Source organism: Eptesicus fuscus, chromosome 5, assembly GCF_027574615.1.
Source record: "Eptesicus fuscus isolate TK198812 chromosome 5, DD_ASM_mEF_20220401, whole genome shotgun sequence".
Lineage (NCBI taxonomy): Eukaryota > Metazoa > Chordata > Mammalia > Chiroptera > Vespertilionidae > Eptesicus > Eptesicus fuscus.
In genome coordinates, this window is record NC_072477.1 from 64,847,910 (window position 1) to 64,873,991 (window position 26,082).

At 43.8% G+C, this 26,082-nt stretch overlaps 2 protein-coding genes across 5 annotated transcripts in view; both read right to left on the reverse strand.

The window, feature by feature from the left end:
• CAPN3 (calpain 3) overlaps positions 1-5,368 on the reverse strand; it is a 43,036-nt gene extending 37,668 nt beyond the window's left edge. For all 3 annotated transcript variants that reach the window (XM_008143040.3, XM_008143039.3, XM_008143038.3), the window contains exon 1: positions 5,060-5,368. In XM_008143040.3, the coding sequence (XP_008141262.1) occupies positions 5,060-5,368 (309 nt within the window). The remainder of the gene's footprint in view (positions 1-5,059) is intronic.
• Positions 5,369-13,272: 7,904 nt separating this feature from the next.
• GANC (glucosidase alpha, neutral C) overlaps positions 13,273-26,082 on the reverse strand; it is an 86,979-nt gene continuing 74,169 nt past the window's right edge. For both annotated transcript variants that reach the window (XM_054716318.1, XM_054716319.1), the window contains exons 22-24: positions 25,814-25,926; positions 15,199-15,302; positions 13,273-14,571 (exon numbers count right to left, since the gene is read on the reverse strand). In XM_054716318.1, coding sequence (XP_054572293.1) covers positions 14,462-14,571; positions 15,199-15,302; positions 25,814-25,926 — 327 coding nt within the window. In that variant the 3' untranslated portion in view covers positions 13,273-14,461. The remainder of the gene's footprint in view (positions 14,572-15,198; positions 15,303-25,813; positions 25,927-26,082) is intronic.

Genomic DNA, 26,082 nt, shown 5'->3' on the forward strand with positions numbered 1-26,082 from the left:
TGTCCCTGGACGAGCTGCCCGTGCCGTTTGTGTGGTGGGCGTGGAGATCGGCTTGGAACTTAGCGGGTGTGCCCCGCACAAGTGCACGTCCTTCACCATCAGCAGCTCCCCGAGGGTCTTGGTGAACATCCCCAACATGGTCCCGGTGACAGCCGACAAGGAGGGGGCCAACACCCAGTTGCTTCTGTGTGAATCCATGGATGTGCTGGTGACGATGACAGCCCCCAGCCCGGACATCGGCGAGGACAAGGTTTCGGTGGCGTACTATCTGCCAGGTGGGGAGGTCCCCGTGGCCACCGCTGAGCTCTTCCTCACTGGCCTCGAGGTCTCCCTGGACGTGGACATCAACCGCAGCGGGCAAGTGGAGGTGACGAGTGACAAATGGGCTAAGAAAAACTGGGCCTGGGGCCCCAGTGGTCGGGGAGCCATCCTGCTCGTGAACTGCAACCCTCTCAGAGGGATGATAACTTGCTGCAGATCTCCCAGTTAGTAAGGGTAGAGTTGAGATTTGAACTCAGGCAATCTGGCTCTAGAACCCCAGGGCGTAATAATGAAATCTAATTCTGGGACTTAGCAGCCAATATCAGATTTATTATCAATAAATGTGGCAATCTGGACTCCCTCCTGCTCTACACTGATACCTATTTCTCTGCTGGTTCAAAACTCAGGCATGGGAATGAGGAGGCATTTATTGGGCCTAAACAGGTGGTAAGATCCAGGACGTAGACAAGACCGAGGTGTTCTTATTCGAGGCCGACAACTCGGGCGCCTTCGACGTGGTGCTGGGGCCTGGCTGGCACACCTACACCTTTGCCCCCCTGGAGAGCCCCCGAAGGAGACCTTATACGTGGAAGCCACGGAGTTCCCATCTGCCAACTTCTTGGCCTGGTTTCCTACTCGGTCTCCCTGGTGGAAGCGTCTGAAAACACGTTAATTCCAGAGACCCTGGTGTACAAGGACACGGTCGTGTTCAGGGTGGCTCCTTGCATCTTCACCCCGAGCGCCCAGATGCTTCTAGAAATCTACCTGTGCAGAGAGCTGCAGGTGCATGGTTTTGTGAAAAGGGTGACCGAGCTCAGCGAGAAGAGTAACAGCCAGGTGGCGTCTGTCTACAAGGACCCCAAACGCCTGGGCAGGTGGCTCCAGGACGAGATGGCCTTCTGCTACACCGAGGCGCCCCACAAGACGATCTCCTTGGTCTTCGACACCCCCCGGGTCTCCAACCTCGAAGACTTCCCCATGAAATACTCACTGAGCCCAGGGATTGGCTACGTGACCCAACTCACCGAGGACGATAAGGTGATCACTATGGATTCCATTGGGAACCTGATGGTGACCCCACCCGTCAAGGTCAAAGGGAGAGAGTATCCTCTAGGCAGCATCCTCATTGGCGGCAGCTTTTGCCCCAGCACGGAGGGCCGGGACATGAGAAAGGACCTCCGGGGCTTCCTCTACGCCCAGCAAGTCCAAGCCCCGGTGGAGCTCTACTCAGACTGGCTGATGATGGGCCACGCGGACGAGTTCATGTGCTTCATCCCCACACAGGTCGAGGCTGAGAGCGACAAGGGCTTCCGGCTGCTCCTGGCCAGCCCCCGCTCCTGCTACCACCTCTCCCAGGAGAAACAGGAGGAGGGCTATGGAGACATGGCCCTGTTTGAGGAAGTGCGGGAGGACCAGCTCCTTTCCAAAGGGAGGGAGGTCGCGACCATCAATCAACTTCTGGATAATGACATCATGAGGAAGCAGAACGACTACGTGGAGAAGTGCATTAACCGGAACCGAGACATCCTGAAGCGGGAGCTGGGCCTGCTGGAGACCATCATCCACATCCCACAGCTCTTCTGCTGGGAGCAGCTGAGCAACGTGCCCTCCACGGAGCAGACCGAGAAACTCTGCGCCAGGCCCTGCTTCCCCAACCTGCTGCAGCTGATTGTGATGGGCACGAGCCTGGGCATCCCCAAGCCTTTTGGGCCCGGGCCCCAGATCAAGGGCACCTGCTGCCTGGAAGAGAGGATCTGCCCGTTGCAGGAGCCCCTGGGCTTCAAATGCACCTTCATCAACGACTTTGACTGCTACATGACTGAGATCGGACGCCCGCCGCCTGCCCTTTGCCTATAAATGGTGGGAGATAGTGCCTTAGACCCAGCCTAGTGCTGCCAGCCCTGTCTGCCCCTTTATGCTGGGGGGAGGGAGGGCTGGAGAGTTGAGAAGCCCCCTTCTTATCCTGTTCCCTCACCCCTCAGAATCCAGTGGGGTGGCAAAGGCTGCCACGGCTGCCACCCTTTGGGTAGAGAAGGAAACTGTCTTCAGCTGAGTAGTTATTAGCTCCCCATTAAAGCTCTAGTTGTTCTGAATGCAAAAAAAAAAAAAGAAAAAAAAAAAAGAAAAGAAAAAATGTGGCTTAACGATTGGGAAGCATTAGGTGGCTTGTTTGCTTTCCGCTCCTAGAGATAGACCACATTAGAAAAGGGGAGAGGAGTCAGATTGTTTGGCCTGCCGACTCCCTGCACGATGCTCTCTAGCAGAGGAGGAGAGGCAGTGAGGTAGCTGAGGTCAGCAGGTGAGAGGAGATTATAGGCCGAGTCTGTCTTCTTTTGGGAGGGAAGGATTGAAAGAGCAGCATGTTATCCTAACTAGAATTATTGTTGGCTGTGAATAACTCTCCCCTCCTCCTCATCTGATTGGACTCAGTAATACCTTATAGTGAAAAAAAAAAAATCGTATTGGTTTTCAATGATTCTGCGCATTAGATTGTAAAGGCAGGAAGGGCCTCTCATGGGACACAGTCTCCTTTCCAGAATGCTCAAGGCTGGCAAACGTCCCCACACCTGTGGAGCACAGGGAAAACGTGTCCCCGAAGAGTGCTCTCCGTTTCAGAAAGTTCTGAAGTCATTCCTGTTTTTCAACTTCAATCAACGTGTGTGACTATAGAGAAGTCATTTGCTCTTTCTGGATCTTAATCACGTCACCTGTCTGTCTGTGAGGGGGCTAGGCCACATCTCTAGGATTCATTCCAACTCTGACCATCTCTGATTCTATAAGCTAATTTATGCCAATAAACCCCACAGGCAGTGTTTTCCCGATCTTAACCTCAGAGGAAAGGCGCATTTTAACCAAGAGTGGGCTTTGCTACCTGGACCTTTAGCAAGAGTAGAAAACTCAGGACTGTGGTGGTGGCGGGAGCACAGTTTGGGACAGAGGTGTGTCAGTGCTCCTCATGTCACACTGATACTGACAGTATCACTTTTAGGACTGATCTAGTGCTTAGAGTATAACAGAACCTTAAAACATTTTTATTAATATGTAAGTCTAGCTTTTAAGGCTAAAACCCATCAATGATGTTACTAAAAACAGAATGTTTTTTGGCTTTTTCTCTGCAGTAGTGTTGGAAAAGGCTTTTAGGAACTCCCAGCCTTGGCAGGCAGGGCTGTCTGAACGCTCGGGGTCAGCGCCTTCAGATGTGGGGTTTCATTCACCAGCAGCTGAGGACTGACTGAAGGCCTGGCCCGTTGCTGGGTAGGAGGGCTCAAAGATGAACAGGAATGGCCCTACTCTCAGAAGATGGGCAACAGACACGAGCAAGCTTGAAGGAAGGGACACCTGAACAGTTTTGGAGAGAAGGTGAGGAGAAGCAAGTGAGGTGAAAACGAGGGCATTCCAGACAGATGGACAGACAGCATGAGCAAAGGCCTCCGGGTGTGAGAAGACTTGGAACCACAGAGCAGCTGAACGTGTCAGGGTCCAAGGGGAGAGGGTGGAGATGAGATGCACAGGTAGGCAGGACCAGCTTTCGAAGGGCCTATATCTCAGCTAAGGGCTTTGGATTTATCCTGAAGGCATGGCGGCGCGCGCGTGCATGCGTGTGTGTGTGTGTGTGTGTGTGTGTGTGTGTGTGACATGTCTAGTGCCCTAGCAGCAGGGCAGCAACTGGGTTAAAGAATAAAGTTCTTTCAAGTCCTCACTTCTAAACTGAGGGCCCTGGGGCTAGTTCTGGGCCTTACCACAGAGTCGTCAGCAGAGGAAAGGAGCCTGTGGAACACACAAGGGTTGTTGGCTATCTCATCCCAGGTTAAAAAGAAAAACATGGCTAATGAATTGCACTGGGCCTCAGCTTAACTCGATGAAACTACTCAATAGCTTTGGGCCTCAGAGTAAATGATTTCTCCCTGAACCAGGGGAGCTCCCCTTGCCTTACGGTCCCTGAACATTATCTCCTGACAGGCACTCTTTTTCACCTTCCCCTCAGGGCTCCAGGCTCCAGGAAAGCGGGAATTTTTGTCTTCCTCCCTCACTGCTGTCCCCCAGTTGCTTGCCCAGTTTGGGCTCTAGTCTAGTAGATGCTCAGTAAATATTTCTTGAATTAAGAACAAGAGTCATACTGGAGGGATGATCAGAGGAGGGAGCCAGGAGAATATGATTTTCCTTCTGGTAGCTCACTGTAAATGAAACCCCGAGGCTGGAAGAGTCAGCTAGAAGAGAAAGGGTTTAAATCTGAGCTGTCCTGTGCTCACTGGATCTACCTCACTCTGGCGTGCCTTTATGCCCTCATTTGTGAGGTGAGGTATATGGACAAAACAATTGCTAGGGTTTCTCCTTCTAACCCTAACATTTTGTGCATGAAAAGGTAGTCTTTGCCTGCCGCTCTCCCCTCTCCGGGGCTTCCATGCTTCAGAAAGACATGGCTGCCGGCAAACCAAAGAAGAACATCATGACTGCCGCCCAAGAAATTGAAGGAATCTTATAAAAGTGCAAGATATTTAAACAGGCCAGATCTGGATGGTTTGGAATATGTTCTGGGAAAGGAATGTTTATTTTTATAGGATAAATTAAACTGAGTTCCAATGACTTTTATAAAAAGCAAAACGTTTTTCAGAAAGAGAGAGAGAGAGAGAGAGAGAGAGAGAGAGAGAGAGAGAGAGAGAGAGAGAGAGGAGCAGCCAGGTGGAGCTGCAGCCGGGCCCCTTCCCCCAGCCCATGTGCACCGAGGAGCTGTGGGAGGCGCTCGGTGGGAGGACTTCTCTGCGGCAAAAGCCCAACCAGCAACCAGTAAGCTACTCACCGGAGGTCTCTTCCAGACGAACTGGATGGGAAACTTCTGGCTATAGAAGAGGGAGGTCTCATCCGGTGGGAACTCAGGATCCACATAAAGAACCTTCTTCTCTAGACATTTCTTATGAAGCTGCTCAAATGTCTTCTCTTTCACTCCGATGATAGGAAAATTGCGGCTGATGATGGCTGAGTAGATGCCACTTGGGTTAGCGCCCCCGGCCTCAGTGGTCTTGCCCTGGGCCGGGAGGGGAACCGGCCCTGGGGACTTGGGCCCAGCCCCTGTCTGTGGGGCCACAGACGGGCTAATGGCTGTTGGCATGGCAGGCAGACGTGGAAGGAACAGAGTTTTAAAGAAAACAAGATACAGCTACCTTCAAGGAAAGGAAGCAACTGCTAAGGGGAAGTTGGAGTGATTCTGTCATCTGAGAGAAGAATGTCCACGTCCAATTCGAAGTTTCAAGCCCATCAGAAGGTCGTCCAGCTTGCGTTCATCTTAAAAACTGAGCTGTGATCTTGAAGCCGTAAGTTTTCCTGAGGAAGGAGCAGTGAAGGATTTATGCCCCGATTTTTACCTGGGGGGCTCCTACCAGCAGCATGTATGCCAGAGGGAGAGAAAGAAAGTGAGGCTAGTGTTTCAGTGGCCTGGAGAAGCTTGAACCAGGAAAACTAAAAATAGACATGAAAAAAGATCCTGAGTATGACAGCAAGAGCGAGGCTAGCGTGCAGCTCTACTGCGTGGCCGAGAGAGGGGGACCCGGCGAGACCGTTTACATGCGGCCATTAAGTGCTGGAGCTGTCAGGGGATGAAAGGGAAATATCTGAGTAAGTTGAACACTGAAAATTAGCGAAGAACTTCTGATGCATTATTGAGTTGGCCATTATACAGACCATCAAACTACTGGTTACCAAATTAGTGGAAAACTTTACTGAAAAAAAGCTAACAAGAGTGAGTGCTCAATTCTAGGAGAATAGGCATTTTTAAGGGCATGAATTTTACTTTCTAAAACTCTAGGATATCAGAACATTTCAGTTGGATTTGGTATATCTTCTGGAATGTTCTGGTATCAGCATTGAGTGGAGCTATCTGGGTGGAGGACTCAGAGTCCTCTCAGTTGTCTCTTCTTGCCCACTCGACCTAGCCACCTCTTATCTATCCCCACCCCCAAAATAAACACTGGGACCAAGCCTGTTACAAAAAGTGCATCTGAATAGGGATTATCCAGGCATACCGTGTCAGTCATCTGAGCCAGAGTTGGATACTGAACCAGGTTGGTGGTCAGGTCCCGGCGTGTCATACGGAAAGAGTTGGTTTCAGGGCTCTTAGACGAGAGCGCAGTGGCTCTGGGGAAGGGAAGTGCCTGCCTGGCCTCCGCCTTGTCTTTGACCCACAGTAACTGCTGCTCAGACTGTAAGGAGATGGCCACGTTCCAAGTGTAGCTCAGTGGATGCTTGTCCCAGACTGCAGCCCAGCCTGTTCCCGAGGTGAGGCTATGAGAGAAGGTGGGGAGTGACAGCTGCAATAGGAGTACAACTAGGCTCTTGATCGCTGGGGTTGCAGTTTTGAGGATCCCTGTGTCTGGAGTTGCACCTGTAGGAACCATCAGCCTATCCTCGTGGCCCTCTGAAGGCCTTTGCTCTCCTGGAGAGGCAGATAGAGGAGGGCAGCCTCTGGATGCTGACTGCTGAGGTGCAAAGCCTGGGCCTGCTGCTCACTGGCGGTGCCTGGGTAACTTTAGGTGACTTATTTCTTCCTTGTTCCCTATGTCTCATTTTCTCACCTATAAAATGGGTATAATAATAGTCATTCTGCTATGCAGTTGTAAAAATTAAGTTAATTTATGTAAAACATGTAAAATAGTGTCAGGATTGTCTGAAGCACTCAATAAAAGTTGTTAGAGATGACCTGAATTTAATAGTACTTTGAGGTTAGATGAAGTTGGGTGACAGCCACTCATTGGTGCAAATCAGCACTCACTCTATGAGCAGGAGCGTCTCCCACGGGAATAGCACCGGGATGGGTGCAGTCTGCCAGGATCCTGTGGTCACAGGTCTCCAGTCAGAGGCATGTCTCTCTGCCTGCACTAAAGGAGCCTCTGAAAATAATGTCTTCCACCAGTGATGGCGAACCTATGACACGCGTGTCAGCACTGACACGCGTAGCCATTTCTGATGACACGCGGCCGCAGAGGCGGCCGCATGCCGAGGATGAAACATTTGCTGCTCCTGAGGATGAAACATTTGCGAAATAATGTTTTTTCCTCAAAGGGACACACTACCCGAGTTATGCTCAGTTTTTTGGCGAAGTTTGACACACCAAGCTCAAAAGGTTGCCTATCACTGTCTTCCACCCTCAAACTCACCTATGGCATGGAAAGCAAAGGGGGGCGGGTAGTTTTCTTCTCCATCATCATACGTTTGAGTCCCAGCTCGGTGCTCTGCCTGTCCCACCTTGAAATTCACAGCAGCGACCCACATTTTATTGTTTCTGTTTATTGAGCTTCCTCTCTGACCACAAGACTGTAAGCTCTGTGAAGGTGGGAACGGGTCCCTATTCCACCCTCAGAGTTAAGTATATGTAGAAGGCTCTTAATAAATACGTGTTGCGTATCTGCTGAAGGAAATTTCTCTATGCGAGGAGAGATTTCTTACATTTCTTATTGCTTCGCCAACACAGTGAAAGTTTCTTGGTTGATATGCCCCTGGGAGAGGAGCTGCCTCTGGGCCACACACTTTTTGATCTTTCTTTTCTCAGCTGTCTAAGCCAGCTCCACCTGTTAGCAGCTGAGATAAGTGTGCGACAGAAATGAATCTCTTATCATAGCAGGATGGGAATATCAAACACACAGAGTGCAAAGAACTATTCATTTTGCTCTACCAATTGCTGTGGATAAAACTCCCTCTCAGATTAGCAGGTCCAAAATCAAGTTTTATCCAGCCACCTGGCTGTAGAAATGCATACTATCAGGGAGAAATCCAATCTGAGCCCATGAACAAAGGGCAGATAAGCACATAAACAGCTGCACATTTCAATTCCCAGAAGCCTCTTCGAGGATAAATAAATAGTTTTATAGCATATTTTAGCTAGGGTCATGCAATATTTGTGGCTGGAATGATTTCTATCAAAACAACAAGGCCAATTAATGGCTCCATATCACTGTCTTTTCCACCAATAAGTATTTCTTTGATTCAACAACTGTTGGAAGCAATGTATCTGCTTATAATTATAACACATATCATTCAAAAAGTGCCTAGTATAAGCTAGCCACAATCACATAGTTTAAAATTTTTTTAGGCGGTGGGAGTGGCCAGGGAGAGGTCAATGGGGGAAAAAGGAGACATATGTAATACTTTAAACAATAAAGAAAAATATTTTTAAATTTTAGAGTAATTTTAGAGTTACAAAAGTGTTACAAAGGTAGAATAGAGTTCTTGTATACCATTCACCCAACTTCCCCTAATGTTTACACCTTATATAACCAGGTACAATGATCAAAATGAAGAAATTAGTGTTGGTATAATTCTATTAACTAAACTACAAGACTATTTTGGTTTTTTTGTACTTCCAAGAAGGTTTTTTATTTCCTTCAGTTGCAGGATTCAAATTAGGATCCTGAGTTGCATTAATCATGTCTCCTCAGTGTCCTTCAATCTCTAACAATTCCACAGTCTTTCTCTCTCATGACCTTCTCACTTTTGAAGCGTACTTGTCAGTTATATTGTAGAATGTCCCCTAACTTGAATTGTCTGATGTTTTTCACATGATTAGACTAAGTTATGGATTTGGGGGAAGAATATCACAGAGGTAATATGCCCTTCTCATTAAATCATATCTGGAGGTACATGATATTGATGTGTTTTATTACAGGTGACATCAACCTTGATTACTTGGCTAAGGTGATGTCTATCAAGTTTCTCTAAAGTAAAGTTACCATTTCTTTCCTTTCCATTTACGACTGAGGAAACTTGAGATATCTGCTGTTATTTTACAGTTAAGTCATGGCAAACTCGAAGAGTTTTAGAGATTAGCTCCTTAACAAATGAGGAAACCGAGGCCTAGAGAGATGAAATGACATGGCAGAGATCACTCAAGCAGGTTCACCGCAGAACCAAACTGGACCCCAGGTCTCCTGATTTCTGAAGGAGTAAATGCATGACGAAGATCCAGTAACATGAAGTAGGATCCTTGCATGTAAACAGTCAGGGCTTCCCTTCCCCTCACTCCGATTGGAGAGAAATCTAATACCATCAGCCCTGCTGGAGACGACTGTCAGGACGCAGCTGCCTCATTCTGGCAGGCCTTGCTGTGGCACTGCAGGCTTTAGCAAGGCTGGTCATAGGACAGGCAGATCTGGTATCAGAGGCCAGCGTCTCCTTTATTTCTCCTAGAATGCTAGTTATATGGCCTCATTGACTGTGGCTAATGTGTTTCCAGTGGAGCTGCTGTTGGCTTTCTATTTCCTGGGCTGAGAAATTCAGTCTAGAGCAGCTGTCGCCGACTGGTGGTCTGCGGACCACTGGTGGTCAGTGAGGTCCGAAAGGTTGGTGACCGCTGGTCTAGAGTGCCCCCATTGGACTTACGCAGGACATTCCAAGGGTTTGGTAGATGGAAATCTTAAAAGCAGAGTGAAATGCCTGATATTGTGATAGGAATTCCATTACTAAGAAGGCCTTTAGGTAGGATGGTTAATTATAAGCTAAAAACGATTCAGCTCCAGATATTTATGTTTTGACTGTGTTTCTGCTATCATTATAATACCCTGTTACTAAAAAAAGGTGTGAAAAAAAGGAATTCTGCACACAAACCAAACTCCAGAACTGCAGTCTCCCCTCTGGCTTTGGTGATCTGATTGGTGAGTTTTAGTTAACCAGGATACAAGGCTCAGTGCAACATTAAAGCAAACCCATGGTGACAAGCTGTGCTTTTTGCTCTAGAGAAACTTTAGGTGAATGCCAAATCTGGGGTTGGCCCTGGCCATGCTGATACTTGGGTCCATGATCATGCAGTTTACTTAGTTCTGAAGTGAGCTGTACCCCAGAACAGAATTAATCCTATGGGTCATCTTAAATGAAATCAGCCTCTTTGGGCAGGCAATGTCTCAGTACCTAGTCTAACTGGAACCTACATCCTGGTTTCGCTTCTATCAGGAACTGACCACCCTAGGTCCACCAGAGCCAGGGTCTGCAGGATGACCTAGACCTGGGGCAAGAAGGAAGGTGACCAAACTGACCTTCCAAATGTATGAAGGACTTTCCCTGGCCACTAACCAGGGTTTCTGCCCTAAATAAATGCCCACCATAAACATGTGTTCTTTTCTAGTCTATGTATTTCTTAGTGTAAATACCCTTCTGAAGACTCCCTGGTCAGCTCCTGTGGTCAGACAACATCTCTGTGGTACAGCAGCAGGTAGTGATACCACAGTGTAGGTGGGTAGGGTCAGGAGCTATGGCCTGGTGCTCAGAGGATGGTATCCTGAGGTAGAGGATTTGGCTTGGCCCAGCATTCGCAGGTGAGGAACAGTTGATCTGATGAAGATTATGAAGCAATCTGCAGCATCAGAGATAAAGGTATTTTCTTGTACTGGGGTTCATAATTAACTCAATTTTTTCATCCTATTCACATGCCGTAGCTTATAAGCCTTAAACCAAACATTTAAAAGATACTAGATATAGAGAATTGCTCAGCATCATTGCTTTTAAACTTCTTGTTTTAAAGTAGTTTAAAACTCATAGGAAAGTTGAAAATAGAGTCTAGAGCAGTGGTTCTCAACCTTTCTAATGCCACGACCCTTTAATACAGTTCCTCATGTTGTGGTGACCCCCCAACCATAAAATTATTTTCATTGCTACTTCATAACTGTAATTTTGCTAGTGTTATGAATCATAATGTAAATATCTGTGTTTTCCGATGGTCTTAGGCGACCCTGCTAGCGGTTCTCAACCTGTGGAGAAAAACACAGATATTTACATTACGATTCATAACAGTAGCAAAATTACAGTTATGAAGTAGCAACGAAAATAATTTTATGGTTGGGGGTCACCACAACATGAGGAACTATATTAAAGGGTCATGGCATTAGAAAGGTTGAGAACCACTGGTCTAGAGGGTTCCTGTAAACCCTTCACCCAGATTCTTCAATTATAATATTTTAACACATTTTGCCTATTTTCTCTCTTTGTCTCTGTCTCTGCCTCATACATACATAAATTTTTTTCTAAGCCACTTGGGAGTAAGTTAGAGATATGATGGCCCTTAAACCATAATACTTTGGTGCATATTTCCTAAAAACAGGAAAATTCTTCTATATAATCATAGCACACCCTTAAAATTAGGAAAATTACCATATAATCACAAGATCCCATTCAAATTTTGTGAACTGTCCCAATAATGTCTTTTGTGGGTTCAGAAACCAACCTAGGATCACACATTTGTTGTGATGCCTCTTTAGACCCTCTTCCATCTGGAACAGTTCCTCAGGCCAGTTTTTGTGGCCTTCACATTCCTCAATTTTGGTTTGTTTATTATAACTTTTACTTAAAGGAAATCATTCAGTAAACATTTAATAAAAGACATTGTTTTATATTGATATATATAGATTGTTATTTTAATAGTTGCATAATATTCTACTGTATGAAAGGGCTATATTTAACCAATCCTGTGTTAAAGGACATTTACCTTGTTTCTAGTTTTCCATAGTATAAACCACATTACAATTAGTAGTTCTGAGCAATTCATGGGTTTTATGGGTGGAATTACTGGGTTAGAGTATGCAAATTTAAAATTTTGGTACAACTGCCAGATTGCCGTCCTGAAAGATTATACTTATTTAAAATTCCACCAATGATTCACAAGATTGCCTATGCCCCACACAACATTAGCACTGGACATCTTTACTAATAATCTTGGCTAATAAGGCAAAAAATCATTTATTTGATTATTAATGAGGCTGAACAGCTTTCATGCTGTTTAAATTTCTTTTGTGAATTGCTTTTGCCCATATTTTTATTGGGAAGTTTCTGGTTTTTTTCTTTTCTTTTCTTGTTTTGATTTTCCTTTATTTTATTTTTTTCCATCATCATTTATCCCCCCTATACCCTCTTCCACCTTGCTCCTTCCCTCTCCCCCCAAAGTTTCTGTTTTTAAAGTGATTTGTCACCTCATCACTTGGCATTTAAGTCTTGAGGGAAAGACACATTATGCATCACTTTAGAGCTTTGTTTGAAGCTCTGTTGAAATGGTTCTAGTTTCTTATATAAAACCAATTTCCTGAGAAAGCACATGAAGAACTACAAGGTAATAGAACAGCTGTTGGTCAACTCAGCCCCACACAGCTCTCTGGTACATAGCTTCAGGAATAGGAGGTGGGTAAAATGTGAGAAACAATACTAGTGAAAGCAGAAAACAATGAAAAATGCAGGCTACATTTCTCTCCACTCAATGTCTCTGGTTAAGTGTTTTAGTATAGTTCGGGGTCAAGACAGAGCAGTTCCTCACTAACTTATTCTAGTTCTTGTTTCTTTCTTTCCTCCAAAAAGATTTTAAATGGAAGAACAGATATACAATAAGTGTTGATCTGAATTTAGGTCTTAGTTATGTAGGTTGAAATGCTATTAAAACCAATCATTTATATTAGGTAAGAGCACTTAGTTTTCAGGCAAGGGAAATTTGAAGCTTGGAAATAAAACTTAAGTTAATGTAGGCTTCTTCCCTTCTCCTTAATTGCAAAACTTACAGAAATAGGAACAAAAAATCTGCATTTATCTATGTAAGCTTATATATGGTACAAAACTCAAATCTCAACTGATACAATGAAATATGACCTGAGGGAAATGCATAATGTTTACTACTTCTAAAGAGAAGAGTTCTTTGTCAGAAAAGTAAATCAGAAACAAATATATTCAATTCTCACTTTTTAATCAATCAAATTCACCAGTTAACCAGTTACAGTCAATACTTACTAAAAGCCAAGTATAATTGTACTCTGGCAGATATAAGAGAAATGTAACATGCTCTTGAGGAACATACTATCTCGCAGGGGAACAAGGCAGACAAATCTGAAACATAAGGGGACAATCCCTGAGAATGCCAAGTGAGAGCACGTATCGTACCTGGGGCAGGATTTCAGAGAAGGGCAAGTCACTACTCATGGGGAGTGGGGGTGTCTAGCGTACTTAGAGAGGCTTAGTGAAAAAGTAGGATTTGAGTTGGGCCTGGACAGGTGGTCAGATGGTCAGATATGCATAGGCAGAGGGAAGGGGGTGGATATCGGGGCCCAGGGAACAGAAGGCACAGAAGTGGCAGGTGACAAATTGCTGAGTGAGGAGGAGTGCTAAGGATGTGAGGCGGGGTGCCCCAACCGATGCTGTGGCAGGCAGCTGGAAGTCACTGAGGTCTCCAGAGCAGGGAGCACCCTGAGGGACAGGTAGGTTGTAATGTTCAATCCCACACCAAGCTGTTCTAGAGCCAGAGGCAAAAGAAGAACTCAGTAATACTGATCCTATCTGAATTTTAAAATGTTGATATTTTGTTAATTATGGATTTTTTGCATTAATTTTCAGTTTTAAATATGATTTATTTTGATTACTATGGGTTTTTTTGTGTCACACATTTCTTTGTGCCCAAGGTAAGTGCCTCACTGGCTTTACCCTGGTCGAAGCCATGTGTTCTATTTGTAAAGTTCAGTGATGGGCACATGGTATTTATTATTATTAATTACAGCTTATTCATGTTGCAAATATTCTTTTGCTTAGTAGACAGTATTTAATAAAAACAATTAAGATAAAGAAATTAGAATTTTGAGATTAATTTGGAATTTTGGAGCCCAAAAAGCATGACTGAGAAAAGAATCCTTTGTACTCCTGAGTCAATCTCTGGAGAGAATTACTCCCTGTTGCTATAGTATATGCAGTGCAGGCAGAAAAGGGTTGTTTTGCCCACCTCTAAGGGGTTGGAAGATACTGTGGGGGATACTGGAGGCTACTGTTCACTTGGAGATAGGCCTCGAGCAACTCAGCTGCTCTAGCCAGAGTGACTGCTGCATGGCTAGAGAGAAGCAGCCATGAACGGGCCACACTCACGTGAAACAAACCTATCCTGCCATGCTCAAGGAGAAGCCACTCACTGGGCCACAGTGCTGACAACTGGGAAATAGCCTAAGAAGCAGGGAAAGGTACACGAACGCTGTAAATGTCTCAGGGCTCCTTGCATCTAGGAGAAGAGTGGGTGTTTTGACACAAGGAGTATTAATAATACATCTAAGAATGTAAACCTGAAATCTATTGCTCATTAGTAAACTGATGACTAATGAAATGTTTTTTTGAGTCAATTACTGTGTAGCACAAATCTCAAAAACGGCCACGGGAGAGGCTGAAGGGTGCAGGCTGCTCCCTGTACTCGTCACCAGATGCACTTCTGTCACTTAATGTGGACCTCCCAGTCAGTGCCAATGTTCAGCGAGAGGTTCTCCAGGCTCAGGGTGGATGTTCCGGCACAATATGTAAAAGCCACAGGCTGATCTTTACCATCTAAATATCAAGACAATAAAAGGGAAAATCTGATGAACATCTAGGAGAGAAAATTTCTTTCTTTGTATCTGAAATCTTTCTGACTTGTCATAAAACTTTATTCCCTACTTAGGAGAATTTTACCTACAATTTTTACCCATGGACTTTTAAATATGAAACACTCCCATGGTTTGAATGCAAGATCGGTTGAAAATAAACGATAAGGAACAAAGTGATTTGTCCAAGAAATTCAGTATGTTAGAAAGGATATATCTCAACATATGCACTTTAAGAAACTCCGGGAGCTCCAGTGGCGCAATCGGTTAGCATGCGGTACTTATAAGAAACCCCATAAACGCAAGTAGGGCTTCAGATATCTACAGTTTAACAAAAATAGTCAGAGAAGCCACAATATTATTTCAAGCCCAAGTTAATTTCCCTTAGAAAAATATCAACAGCTTACAGTGAGCAGAAAGACCAGTTGAAGAGAAGCAGGATGGCCTTGCTCCCTCTGGATACCAGTATATTTGACCTCTACCAGGAAGTGTAGAGTCCACTTGGCTAAGACATTATGTCAGTTTTAGGGCTAATCATCTCTTCACCTTAGATATTTCTATGTTTACAAAAATAAATGGCTTGTTTCCTCACCAGGTGAGTGGGTGGTCACAGAAGATGGCTGCTTCTTGAGGCCTAGGACAAAGATCTGCTCCACCACACACTTGCTGGTATAATGACCCCGCTCGTCAGCACAACTGAAATAAATACACATGGCATTAGGAAAAGAAGAGAAAGAGGGGTTTGGACTGGTTACCAGGTCCAACATCCCCAGCCTTGTTAGTTTCCCTTCCTCCTTTTCCTATGGAAGCCTGAACCATATAGTTATCATATTTACTAGAATGGAAGGATGGAAACAGATGACTCTACATGCCAAGGGCTAAGTAACCAGTAGCTAAACCAATGTCTCTTTGTAAAGAAGTCATTTGGAGAGAAATCAGCTAAGGACACTGAAGTCATAAATGTGACTTGTATACAGCAATCAAATAGGAAGAAATAAAATACTTAATTGTTGAATGGTTGAATAAATGGGACTAATGGGAACTTAAAATATAATTTTTCTTTTCTTAAGAGAGGGAAGGAAAAAAAGATGGCGATAATAAGGAAGAGAGGTATATGGAGTGATTGAAAAAAATTATCCAGGTGACTCCGGACCAAGATGGTGTTATAAAAGGTTCCTGAATTTCCCTCCTCCCTCAGATGAACCAAATGTAAAGCTATACATGGAGCAAGTCTCTTTGAGAGATATCCAGAAACTAGCTGACTGACTCCTACACATATGGTGACTGAAAAAATACCCACATCAAAACAGGTAGGAATGGCTGAGACACACTCTCTCCATAACCCCCAGACCCAGCACAGTGCCATACAATTGGGAGAGAACCCCAACTTCCAGCTTCTCCCTGAAGAATGAAGGATCTGGACCATACTTCTAGCACCCCAACTTTTAAGTTCCCCACCTGAGGATTAGGCCCCCAAATCACCTAACTCTGATAGCTAACAGTGTTATGTTCACAAGTTCTACAGGGTATATCAAACCAAGAATCAGTTGTTAATGGGTGTGCTATAGCTATCCCCTTCAGACTCAGCACAGAGGGAGCAGGCAAAAACACCCATTTCCCAATTTCTTCCCGGAAGTGGTATGACTACAAACTTTTACAGCTACTGCCTGGGGGTCCAGGTTCTAATCAGCCTGCATCTAGGTGCTGACTGCATTCCCCCCTTTGGGTCACTGATGGGTCTTGGTACATCCTCAACTACTGGCAGCCACTAAGAGCAAAGATGGCCGCTTCGATCATCACAAAAGCTTGAGAAGCAACCAGGAGCTCAGGCTGGGCTGATTGATGAAATTCATCTCCTACACAAAACCAATCTATTAGAACTGAAAGAGGTAGATGTTTTATCTAATGAGCAGAAACCAACACAGAGAATCAAGGAAGAAACAAGGGAGTATCTTCCAAACAAAATAACATGATTAGTCTACAGAAACTGACCTTAATGAAATAGAGATGCTATTTACATGACAGAGAGTTCAAAATAATGGTCATAAAAATACCAACATCAGAAAGTAATGCACAAACAGAATGAGAATTTCAACAAAGTCATAAAAATATTAAAAAGTACCAAAGAGAAACCATAGAGCTGAAGAATATAATAACTGAACTGAAAAGTCCAATAAAGGGTTTCAACATGAGATTAGATCAAGTAGAAGAAAGGATCAATGAACTCCAATACAGGGCAGTGGAATTCATCCAATCAGAGGAGCAAAAAGACAAAAGCATAAAAAAGAATAAAGATAGTTTAAGAGATTTATGGGATACCATCAAGTGGACCAATATATGCATTACAGTGGTTTCAGAAGGAGAAAAGAAGAGAAAGGGGCATAAAACTTATTCACAGAGAGGAAGGGAGAGGGATAGAGAGAAACATCGATGAGAGAGAAGCATCTATCAGCTGCCTCCCGCACACCCCCCACTGGGGATGCACCCGCAACCAAGGTACATGCCCTTGACGGGAATCGAACCTGGGACCCTTCAGTCCAGCAGGCCGACGCTCTATCCACTAAGCCAAACTGGTCAGGGCAGGGCTTTTTAAAAAATATATATATTTTATTGATTTTTTACAGAGAGGAAGGGAGAGGGATAAAGAGTTAGAAACATAGATGAGAGTGCATAAAACTTATTCAAAGAAATAATGCTAAACCTTCCCTAACCTGGGGAAAGAAACAGACATCCAGATCCAGGAACCCCAATGAGTTCCCAAAAAGATCAATTTAAAGAACCCACACCAAGATATAGTATAACTAAATTTTTAAATGTTAAAAACAAAGAGAATCTTAAAAGCAGCAAAAGAAAAAATAAAAAGAGAGAAAAGGAAAAAAACAACAACAAAAAAACAAAACCAAAAAACTTATGTACAAGGATATACCACAAGACTATCAGCAATTTTTTCAGCAGAAATCTTGCAGGCCAGAAAGGAGTGAGATGATATATTCAAAGAAAAACAAAACAAAACAAAACAAAAAACCCCTGCCAACCAAGAATACCCTACCTGGCAAAGCTATTAGAATTAAAGGAGAGATAGAGTTTTCCAGATGAACAAAAGCGAAAGGAATTCATCACCACTAGGTTAGCCTTACAAACATGTTAAAAGGAGTTCATGAAGTTGAAATGAAAGGATGCTAACTAGTAACATGAAAATATATGCAAGTATTAAACTCACTGGTAAAGATAAATATATAGTTAAATCCAGGATACTCAAATGTTGTAATGATTGTGGGTAAATAATTTATAACTCTTGTATAAAGGTTAAAAGAAAAAAATATTAAAAATAATTATAACTACAATTTGTTAATGAATACACATTATAAAAAGATAAAAATTATGACATCAAAAACATAAAATGTGGGAGGAGAGTGTAAAAATGTAAAGCTTTTGTATGTGTTCAAAATTAAGTTATCAGCTTAAAATAGACTGTTATAACTAAAAGATGTTTTATGTATGCCTCATGGTAACCAAAATGCCAAAACCTATAGTAAGTACACAGAAGATAAAGAGAAAGGAAATCAAAGCATATCACTATAGAAAATCATCAAATTATAAAGGAAGAGAAAAAGAGAGGAAGAAAGGAACTACAAAACAGCTAGAAAACCATTAACAAAATGGCAATAGTAAGTCTATACCTATCAATAATTATTTTAAGTGTATTTGGACTAAATTCTCCAATCAAAAGAGATAGAGCTGTTGAATGGCTAAACACACACACACACACACACACACACACACACACACAAAAAAAATAACAAGACCCAACTATATGCTGTCTTTAAGTGACTCACTTCAGCTTTAAGGACATACAGAGTGAACATGAAGGACTGGAAAAAGATATTGATGCAAATAAAAACCAAAAGAAAGCAGGGGTAGCTATATTTATATCAGACAAATCAGACTTTATGCCAAAGACTGTAACAAGCAATAACAAAGGTCATTATATAATGACTAGAGGCTTGTTGCACGAAGAAATTGGTGCAATAGGCCTTCCTTCCCTTGGCTTCCAGCACCGGTTTTCCTCCGACACCTGGGACCCAGGCCTCCGCTCCAACCAGAATCTGCCTTCTTCGTCTTTGCTGCAGGCTCTGGCCAGAGTCTGCCGCCTTCATTTTCGATGCAGACTCAGGCCGGAGTCTGCAATCTTCACTGCACACTCCAGGCAGTGTCTGCCGTTGCCGTCTTCGTCTTCAATGCTTCACTGCAGACTCCAGCCAGAGTCTGCTGTCTTCATCTTTGCTGCAAATTCCGGCAGACTGTCTTCATCTTCACTGCAGCCAGAGTGCCGCTCTTGTAGATCTCTTCACCCCCTGCCCTCCCTCTCATAGCAGGCGTCCTGCCCCACCCAGCCACTCCACCTGGAGCAGCTGGGCTGCCACCATCTTTCTCCTTCTAATTTGCATATTCCCTCGTGATTGGCTGGTGGGCATAGCAGAGTGATGGTTAATTTGCATGTTTCTCTTTTATTAGTGTAGATAAAAGGGTCCATTCATTAAGAGGATAGGATATTTGTAAGTATTTATGCACCCAACATCAGAGCTCCTAAAATATATAAAGCAAACATTAACAGGTCTGAAGGGAGACATAGTTAGCAGTACTATAATAGTAGGGGAACTTCACTACCCCATCTTCAACAATGAACAGATCATCCAGACAAAAAACCAGTAAGAAAACATTGGACTTAAACTACATTAGACCAGATAGATTTAACATAGTCAATAGCAGCAGACTACACACTCTTTTCTCGCACATGTGGAAATTTCTCCTGGACAGATCATATGTTAGGCTACAAAACAAGTCTTAACAAATTTAAGAAAACTGAAATTATATAAACTTTTCTGACCAAACTTTACTGTATTTGATAGTAGAAATCTAATACAGGAGAAACTGGAAAATTCACAAATATGAGGAGATTAAATAAAATGCTCCTGAACAACTACTGGGTCAAAGAAGAAATCAAAAGGGAAGTAAAATATCTCGAGACTAATGAAAATAAAAACACAACATACTAAAACTTAAGGGATACAGCAAAATAATTCTAAGAGGGAAGTTTATAGCAATAAATGCCTATACTAAGAAAAAAGAAAGATCTCAAATAAACAACCTAACTTTACACCTCAAGGAACTAGGAAAAAAACAAAACAAAACAAACTAAGCTCAAAATTAGTAGGAGGGAGGAAATAATAAAAATCAGAGCAGAAATAAATAAAATAATATCTAAAATGACAATAGAAAAGGTAGATGAAACTGAAAACTGTTGTTTGAAAAGATAAACAAAATAGAAAAACCTTTAACTAGACTCACCAAGAAAAAAGAAAGAGGGCTCAAATAAAATCAGAAATGAGACATTACATTTTATACCTCAGAAATGCTAAGTATCATAAGAAACTACTATGAACAACTATACACCAACAAATTGGATACACTAGGAGAAATGTGTAAATTCCTAGAAACATACATCCTATCAATACTGAATCATGAGGAAACAGAAAATCTGAACAGAGCAATTACTAGTAAAGAGATTAAATCAATAACTAAAAACCTCCCAACAAAGAAAAGTTTAGGACCAGATGGCTTCACTGGAAAATTCTACCAAACTTTAAAGAATACAAATCCTTTTTAAACTTTTACCAAAAAAAATATAAGAGGGGACACTTTCAAACTCATTTTTCAAGGCCATCATTACCCTGATACCAATGCCAGCAAGGATACTACAAGAAAAGAAAATTATAGGCCAATATCCTTGATGAACACAAATGTAAAAATCCTCAAAAAATATTAGCAAACTGAATTCAACAGTTCATTCAAAGGATTATACACCACAATCAAGTGGGATTTACCCCTGGCATGCAGAGATGGTTCAACATAACAAATCAATAAATGTGATATACCACATTAATAAAAGGAAGGATAAAAATCATATGACCTTATATACCTGAAATTTATATATTATTAATTAATGTTACCTTAATACATTTAATTTAAAAAATCATATGATGCAGAAAAAGCTTTTGACAAAATTCAACATGTTTTTCATGATAAAAACTCTCAAAAAATTAGATATAGAAGGAACATATCTCAACAGGCCATGTTTGGCAAGCCCACAGCTAACATTATACTCAAAGATGACAAGGATGTCCAATCTTGCCACTTTCATTCAACATAGTATTGGACATCCTAGCCAGAGAAATTAAGGGGAAAAAAAGAAATAAAAGGCATCCAAAACAGAAAGAAAAAAGTAACACTGAGTCTATCTGCAGATGATATGATATTATATTTAGTAAACCCTAAAGACTCCACCAAAAAACGGTTAGAAGAAACAAATTCAGTAAAGTTGAAGGACACAAAATCAATATACAAAATCAGTTGTGTTTCTCTACATTAACAATAAACTATTGGAAAGAGAAATTAAGAAAAACAATCACATTTATAATAGCATTTAAAAGAATACTCAGGAATAAATTTACTCATGGAGGTGAAAAACCTGTACACTGAATACTATAAGTCATTGATGAAAAAAATTGAAGAAGATTCAAAGAAAAAGATATTCTGTGTTCATGGTTAGAAGAATTAATATTGTTAAAATGTCTATACTATCCAAAGCAATTTACAAATTCAATGTAATTCCTATCAAAATCCCAATGGCATTTTCCACAGAAATTGAAAAAGCAATCCTAAAATTCACATGGAATTACCGAAGACCCCAAGTAGCCAAAACAACCTTAAAAAGAAGAACAAGGCTAGAGGCATTACAATGCCTGATTTCAAACTATATGACAAAGATATAGTAATCAAAACAGTATGGTATTGGCATAAAAACACACATCAATCAATGGAACAGAATAGAAACCCCAGAAATATAAAACAGGGAAAGGATAGTCTCTTCAATAAATGGTTTTGGGAAAACTGGATAACCACATAAAAATAAATAAATAAATAAATAAATAAAAAGAAAAGAAAAGAAATTGGACCCCTATCTTTCACCATACACAAAAATCAACTCAAAATGGGTAAAGATTTGAATGTCAGACCTGAAACCATGAAACTCCTACAAGAAAACATAGTAAGTAAGCTCCTTGATATTGATTGGTCTTGGTAATGATTTTTTTTTTTGGGCTTGACACCAAAAGCGAAGGCAACAAAACGAAAAATAAACAAGTGGTACTACATCAAAAGCACAGCAAAGGACACCATCAACAAAATGAAAATGCAATCTGTGGAATAGGAGAAAATATTTGTTAACCACATATCCAAAAAGGGTATGTCCAAATATATAATTAACACCCAAAATATAATAGGAACTCATATAACTCAATAGCAAAAAATAAAAATAAATAAAATAAAATAACTCAATTAAAAATTGGCTAAGTACTTGAGTAGGTATTTTCCAAAGAAGACATATGAATGGCCAACAGATGTATAAAAAGGGGCTCAATATCACTAATCATCAGGGAAATGCAAATCAAAACCACAATGTGATGTCACCTCACACCTGTTAGTATTCTAATTATCAAAAAGACAAATGCTGGTGGAAATGTGATGAAAAGGGAACCCCTGTACATTGTTACTGGGAATGTAACTCCTATGACCCCTATGGAAAACAGTATGAATGTCCTTCAAAATATTAAAAATAGAACTACCATATGATCCAGCAATTCCACTTCTGGGTATATATATCTGAAGGAAATGAAATAAGTATCTTGAAAAGATATCTCTCCCCATGTTCACTGCAGGATTATTCACAATAGCCAAGATATGGAAACAATCTAAATGTCTGTCAATGAATGAATGAATCAAGAAGATGTGGTATCTATCTATCTATATATCTATGTACTAGAGGCCTGGTGCATGAAATTCGTGCATGGGGGGGGGTGTCCCCCTCAGCCCAGACTGCACCCTCTCCAATCCAAGACCCCTTGGGAGATGTCCGACTGCCGGTTTAGGCCCAAACCCTGGGATTGGGCCTAAACTGGCAGTCAGGCATCCCTCTCACAATCCTAGACCACTGGCTCCTCATCGCTCACCTGCCTGCCTGCCTGGTTGCCCCTAACTGCCCCCATCCCCATCGCCGGACTGATCGCCCCTCACTGCCTCTGCATGCCGACCTGATTGCCCCTAACTGCCCCCTGCTGCCGGCCAGGTCACCCCCAACTGCCCCTTCTCTACCAGCCTGGTCGCTCCTAACTGCCCCCCTTGCCAGCCTGGTCACCCCTTACTGCCCCCCCTGGTTGCCCCCAACTGCTCCCCTCTGCCAGCCTGATTGCCCCTAACTGCCCCCCCCCCGCTGACCTGGTCACCAACTGCCCTCCCCGCCAACCTAGTTGCCCCTCACTGCCCCTTGCTGCCAGCCAAGTCACCCCCAACAGCCCCCTTCCTGCCAGCCTGGTCGCTCCTAACTGCCCCCCCCAGCCGATCTGGTCACCACTTACTGCCCCCACTTCCGGCCTGGTTGCCCCCAACTGCCCCCCTCTGCCAGCCTGGTCACTCCTTACTGCCCCCCTTTCCAGCCTGGTTGTCCCCAACTGCCCCCCTCTGCCAGCCTGATCACTCCTTACTGACCCCCTTTCCAGCCTGGTTGTCCCCAACTGCCCCCCTCTGCCAGCCTGGTCACCCCTAACTGCCCCCCTGCCGATCTGGTCGCCCCCAACTGCCCCCCCCCACTGGCCTAGTCACCCCCAACTGCCCCCCCCTTGTTGGCCTGGTCGCCCCCAACTGCCTCCCCCTGCCAGCCTGGTCGCCCCACGCAGCCTGCTTGTTCAGTCGTTTGGTCATCCCTCACTAACCCCCGTGCTGGCCTGGTTGTAGGCAGCCATCTTGTGAGGGCGTGAGGGTCAATTTTCATATTACCTCTTTATCTATACTAATAAAAGGGTAATATGCTAATTAGACCAGGAGAACTTCTGGATATCCTTCTGGACAAAGCTGTGGTGGCAGGGCTGAGGCAGAGGTGGTTAGGGGCAATCAGGCCAGGAGGGGAGGGCAGTTGGGGGTGATCAGGCTGGCAGGGGGGACAGTTGGGGGTGAGCAGGCTGGCAGGAAGGGGCAGCTGGGGTTGATCAGGCTGGCAAGGGGGGCAGTTGGGGGCGAGCAGGCTGGCAGGCAGAGTGGTTAGGGGCAATCAGGCAGGCAGCAGGTGAGCAGTTAGGAGCCAGTGGTCTGATTGCGAGAGGGATGTCCTTGTGGGATCGGGCCTAAACCGGCAGCCAGACATCCTCTGAGGTGTCCTAGATTGCAGAAGCTGCAGGCCAGGCTGAGGGACACCCCTCCCTCCCCCGTGCACGAATTTCATGCACCAGGCCACTAGTTATATAGGATAAAACCCTAATATGCAAATAGACCGAATGGTAGAACAACCTAACAACCGAACAACCGGTCGCTATGACGTACACTGACCACCAGGGGGCGCGCATGAAACATGGTGGGCGTTGGCAGCAGGTGCAGAGTGCGGAACATGGTGGGCGTTGGCTGTGGTGGGATGGTGGAGTAGGTGAGCGGGGGCGCCAGACCAAGGTGGGGCGCTGATTGCTGTCATCAGGGCAAGCCTCTGGTGGTTACTGAAAATTCTTTCCTCCCATGCACCATGGTCCGGCCTGGCACTTGCACCTGCTGCTGGCACCAGCCCCTCTCGCACCCAGTGCCGGCACCAGAGCTGCCACTCATACCCTCTGCTGGCGCCCAGTGCCGACCTCAATCACTCGGCGCCATCAGCAGGTGTGAGCGGCGGCTGCCAGCCTCGATCGCCCCTCAGGGCTTCTCCACTTTCCCCTGCTCCTGAGGGGTGATTGGGGCTGGCAGTCGCTGCTCGCATCCACTAACAGCGCTGGCCCCACTTGCACTCGGTGCCAGCCCCAATTGCTCTGTGCTGTCAGTGGGTGTGAGCGGGGCTGACACCATCAGCACGTGGGAGCAGCGGAGGCAGGAGTGGGGCTGCCAGCAGACAGGGAACCAGGGGCCGTGGCAGGAGGGGCCAGGCGGGGGCATGGAGGATGGGCCAAGACCTGCCTCTGTGCCCACTGCAGCCTCGCGGCCCACAATTCCTTTCAAGGTGCACGAATTTGTACACTGGGCCCCTAGTATATACATAATAGAATATTATTCAGCCTTAAAAAAGAGGGGTATGCTGCCATTTGTGACAACATGGATAAACCTAGAGGGCATTATGCTAAGTGAGATAGGCCAGATAGAGAAAGACAAATACAGCATGATACCATTTATATGTGGAATGTTAAAAAACAAAGCTAAACTCATAGAAACAGAGAGTAGAATGGTGGCTGCCTAGGGATGGGAGGTGGGGGAAATAGGGAGAGGCTGGTAAAAGGGTACAAACTTTCAGTTATAAGATGAATAAGGCCGAAACCGGTTTGGCTCAGTGGATAGAGCGTCGGCCTGCGGACTCAAGGGTCCCAGGTTCGATTCCGGTCAAAGGCATGTATCTTGGTTGCGGGCATATCCCCAGTAGGGGGTGTGCAGGAGGCAGCTGATGGATGTTTCTAACTCTCTATCCCTCTCTCTTCCTCTCTGTAAAAACTCAATAAAATATATTTAAAAAAAAAAAGATGAATAAGGTCTGAGGTTCTAATGTATAACCTGGTGGCTATATTGATACCATGATGTATTATTGAAACTTGCTAAGGGAGAAGAACTTAAGTGTTCTCATCAAAAGGTAAATGTGTGAGGTGATGGATGTATTAATTAACTCTGTGGTGGATCCTTTCACAATGTGTACATATATCACATCATCATGTTGTACACTTTATTTTTTTTTTTTAAATATATTTTATTGATTTTTTACAGAGAGGAAGAGAGAGGGAGAGTTAGAAACATCGATCAGCTGCCTCTTGCACACCCCCCCACTGGGGATGTGCCCGCAACCAAGGTACATGCCCTTGACCGGAATCGAACCTGGGACCCCTCAGTCCGCAGGCCGACGCTCTATCCACTGAGCCAAACCGGTTTCGGCCATGTTGTACACTTTAAATATGTTATAGTTTTATTTGTCAATTATACCTGAAGCTGAAAAAAAGTAAAGAAAAACACTCCACAAATGGCTTTCATCATTAACTTCTTAAATCGTATCTTAAAATATCAGCTGTGTATTTGAGGATAGCAAAAGAGTAGCATAATTTACTTCAGAAAACACACAGATTTTTAGCTGTCATTACCTGTTGTTCAAAACACCTGAACAGAAACAAAACTTCCTGTGTAAGAATTGCTGCTTTTGGAGGTATTGGAATGAATGGCCATCATCGAGATACAATTCACCCACAGCAGAACCCTAGAGAGTGAATCACAGGTAGAGAATGTGGTTATATAATAATTTTCTGGGAAAAGAAGGCCACACTCTAAAGGGAAATAATAGATTTAAAAATTGGTGAAAAATTATGTTGAACATAAGCTTAATATTCAAGCTGTACAAAGTAGTCATACAATC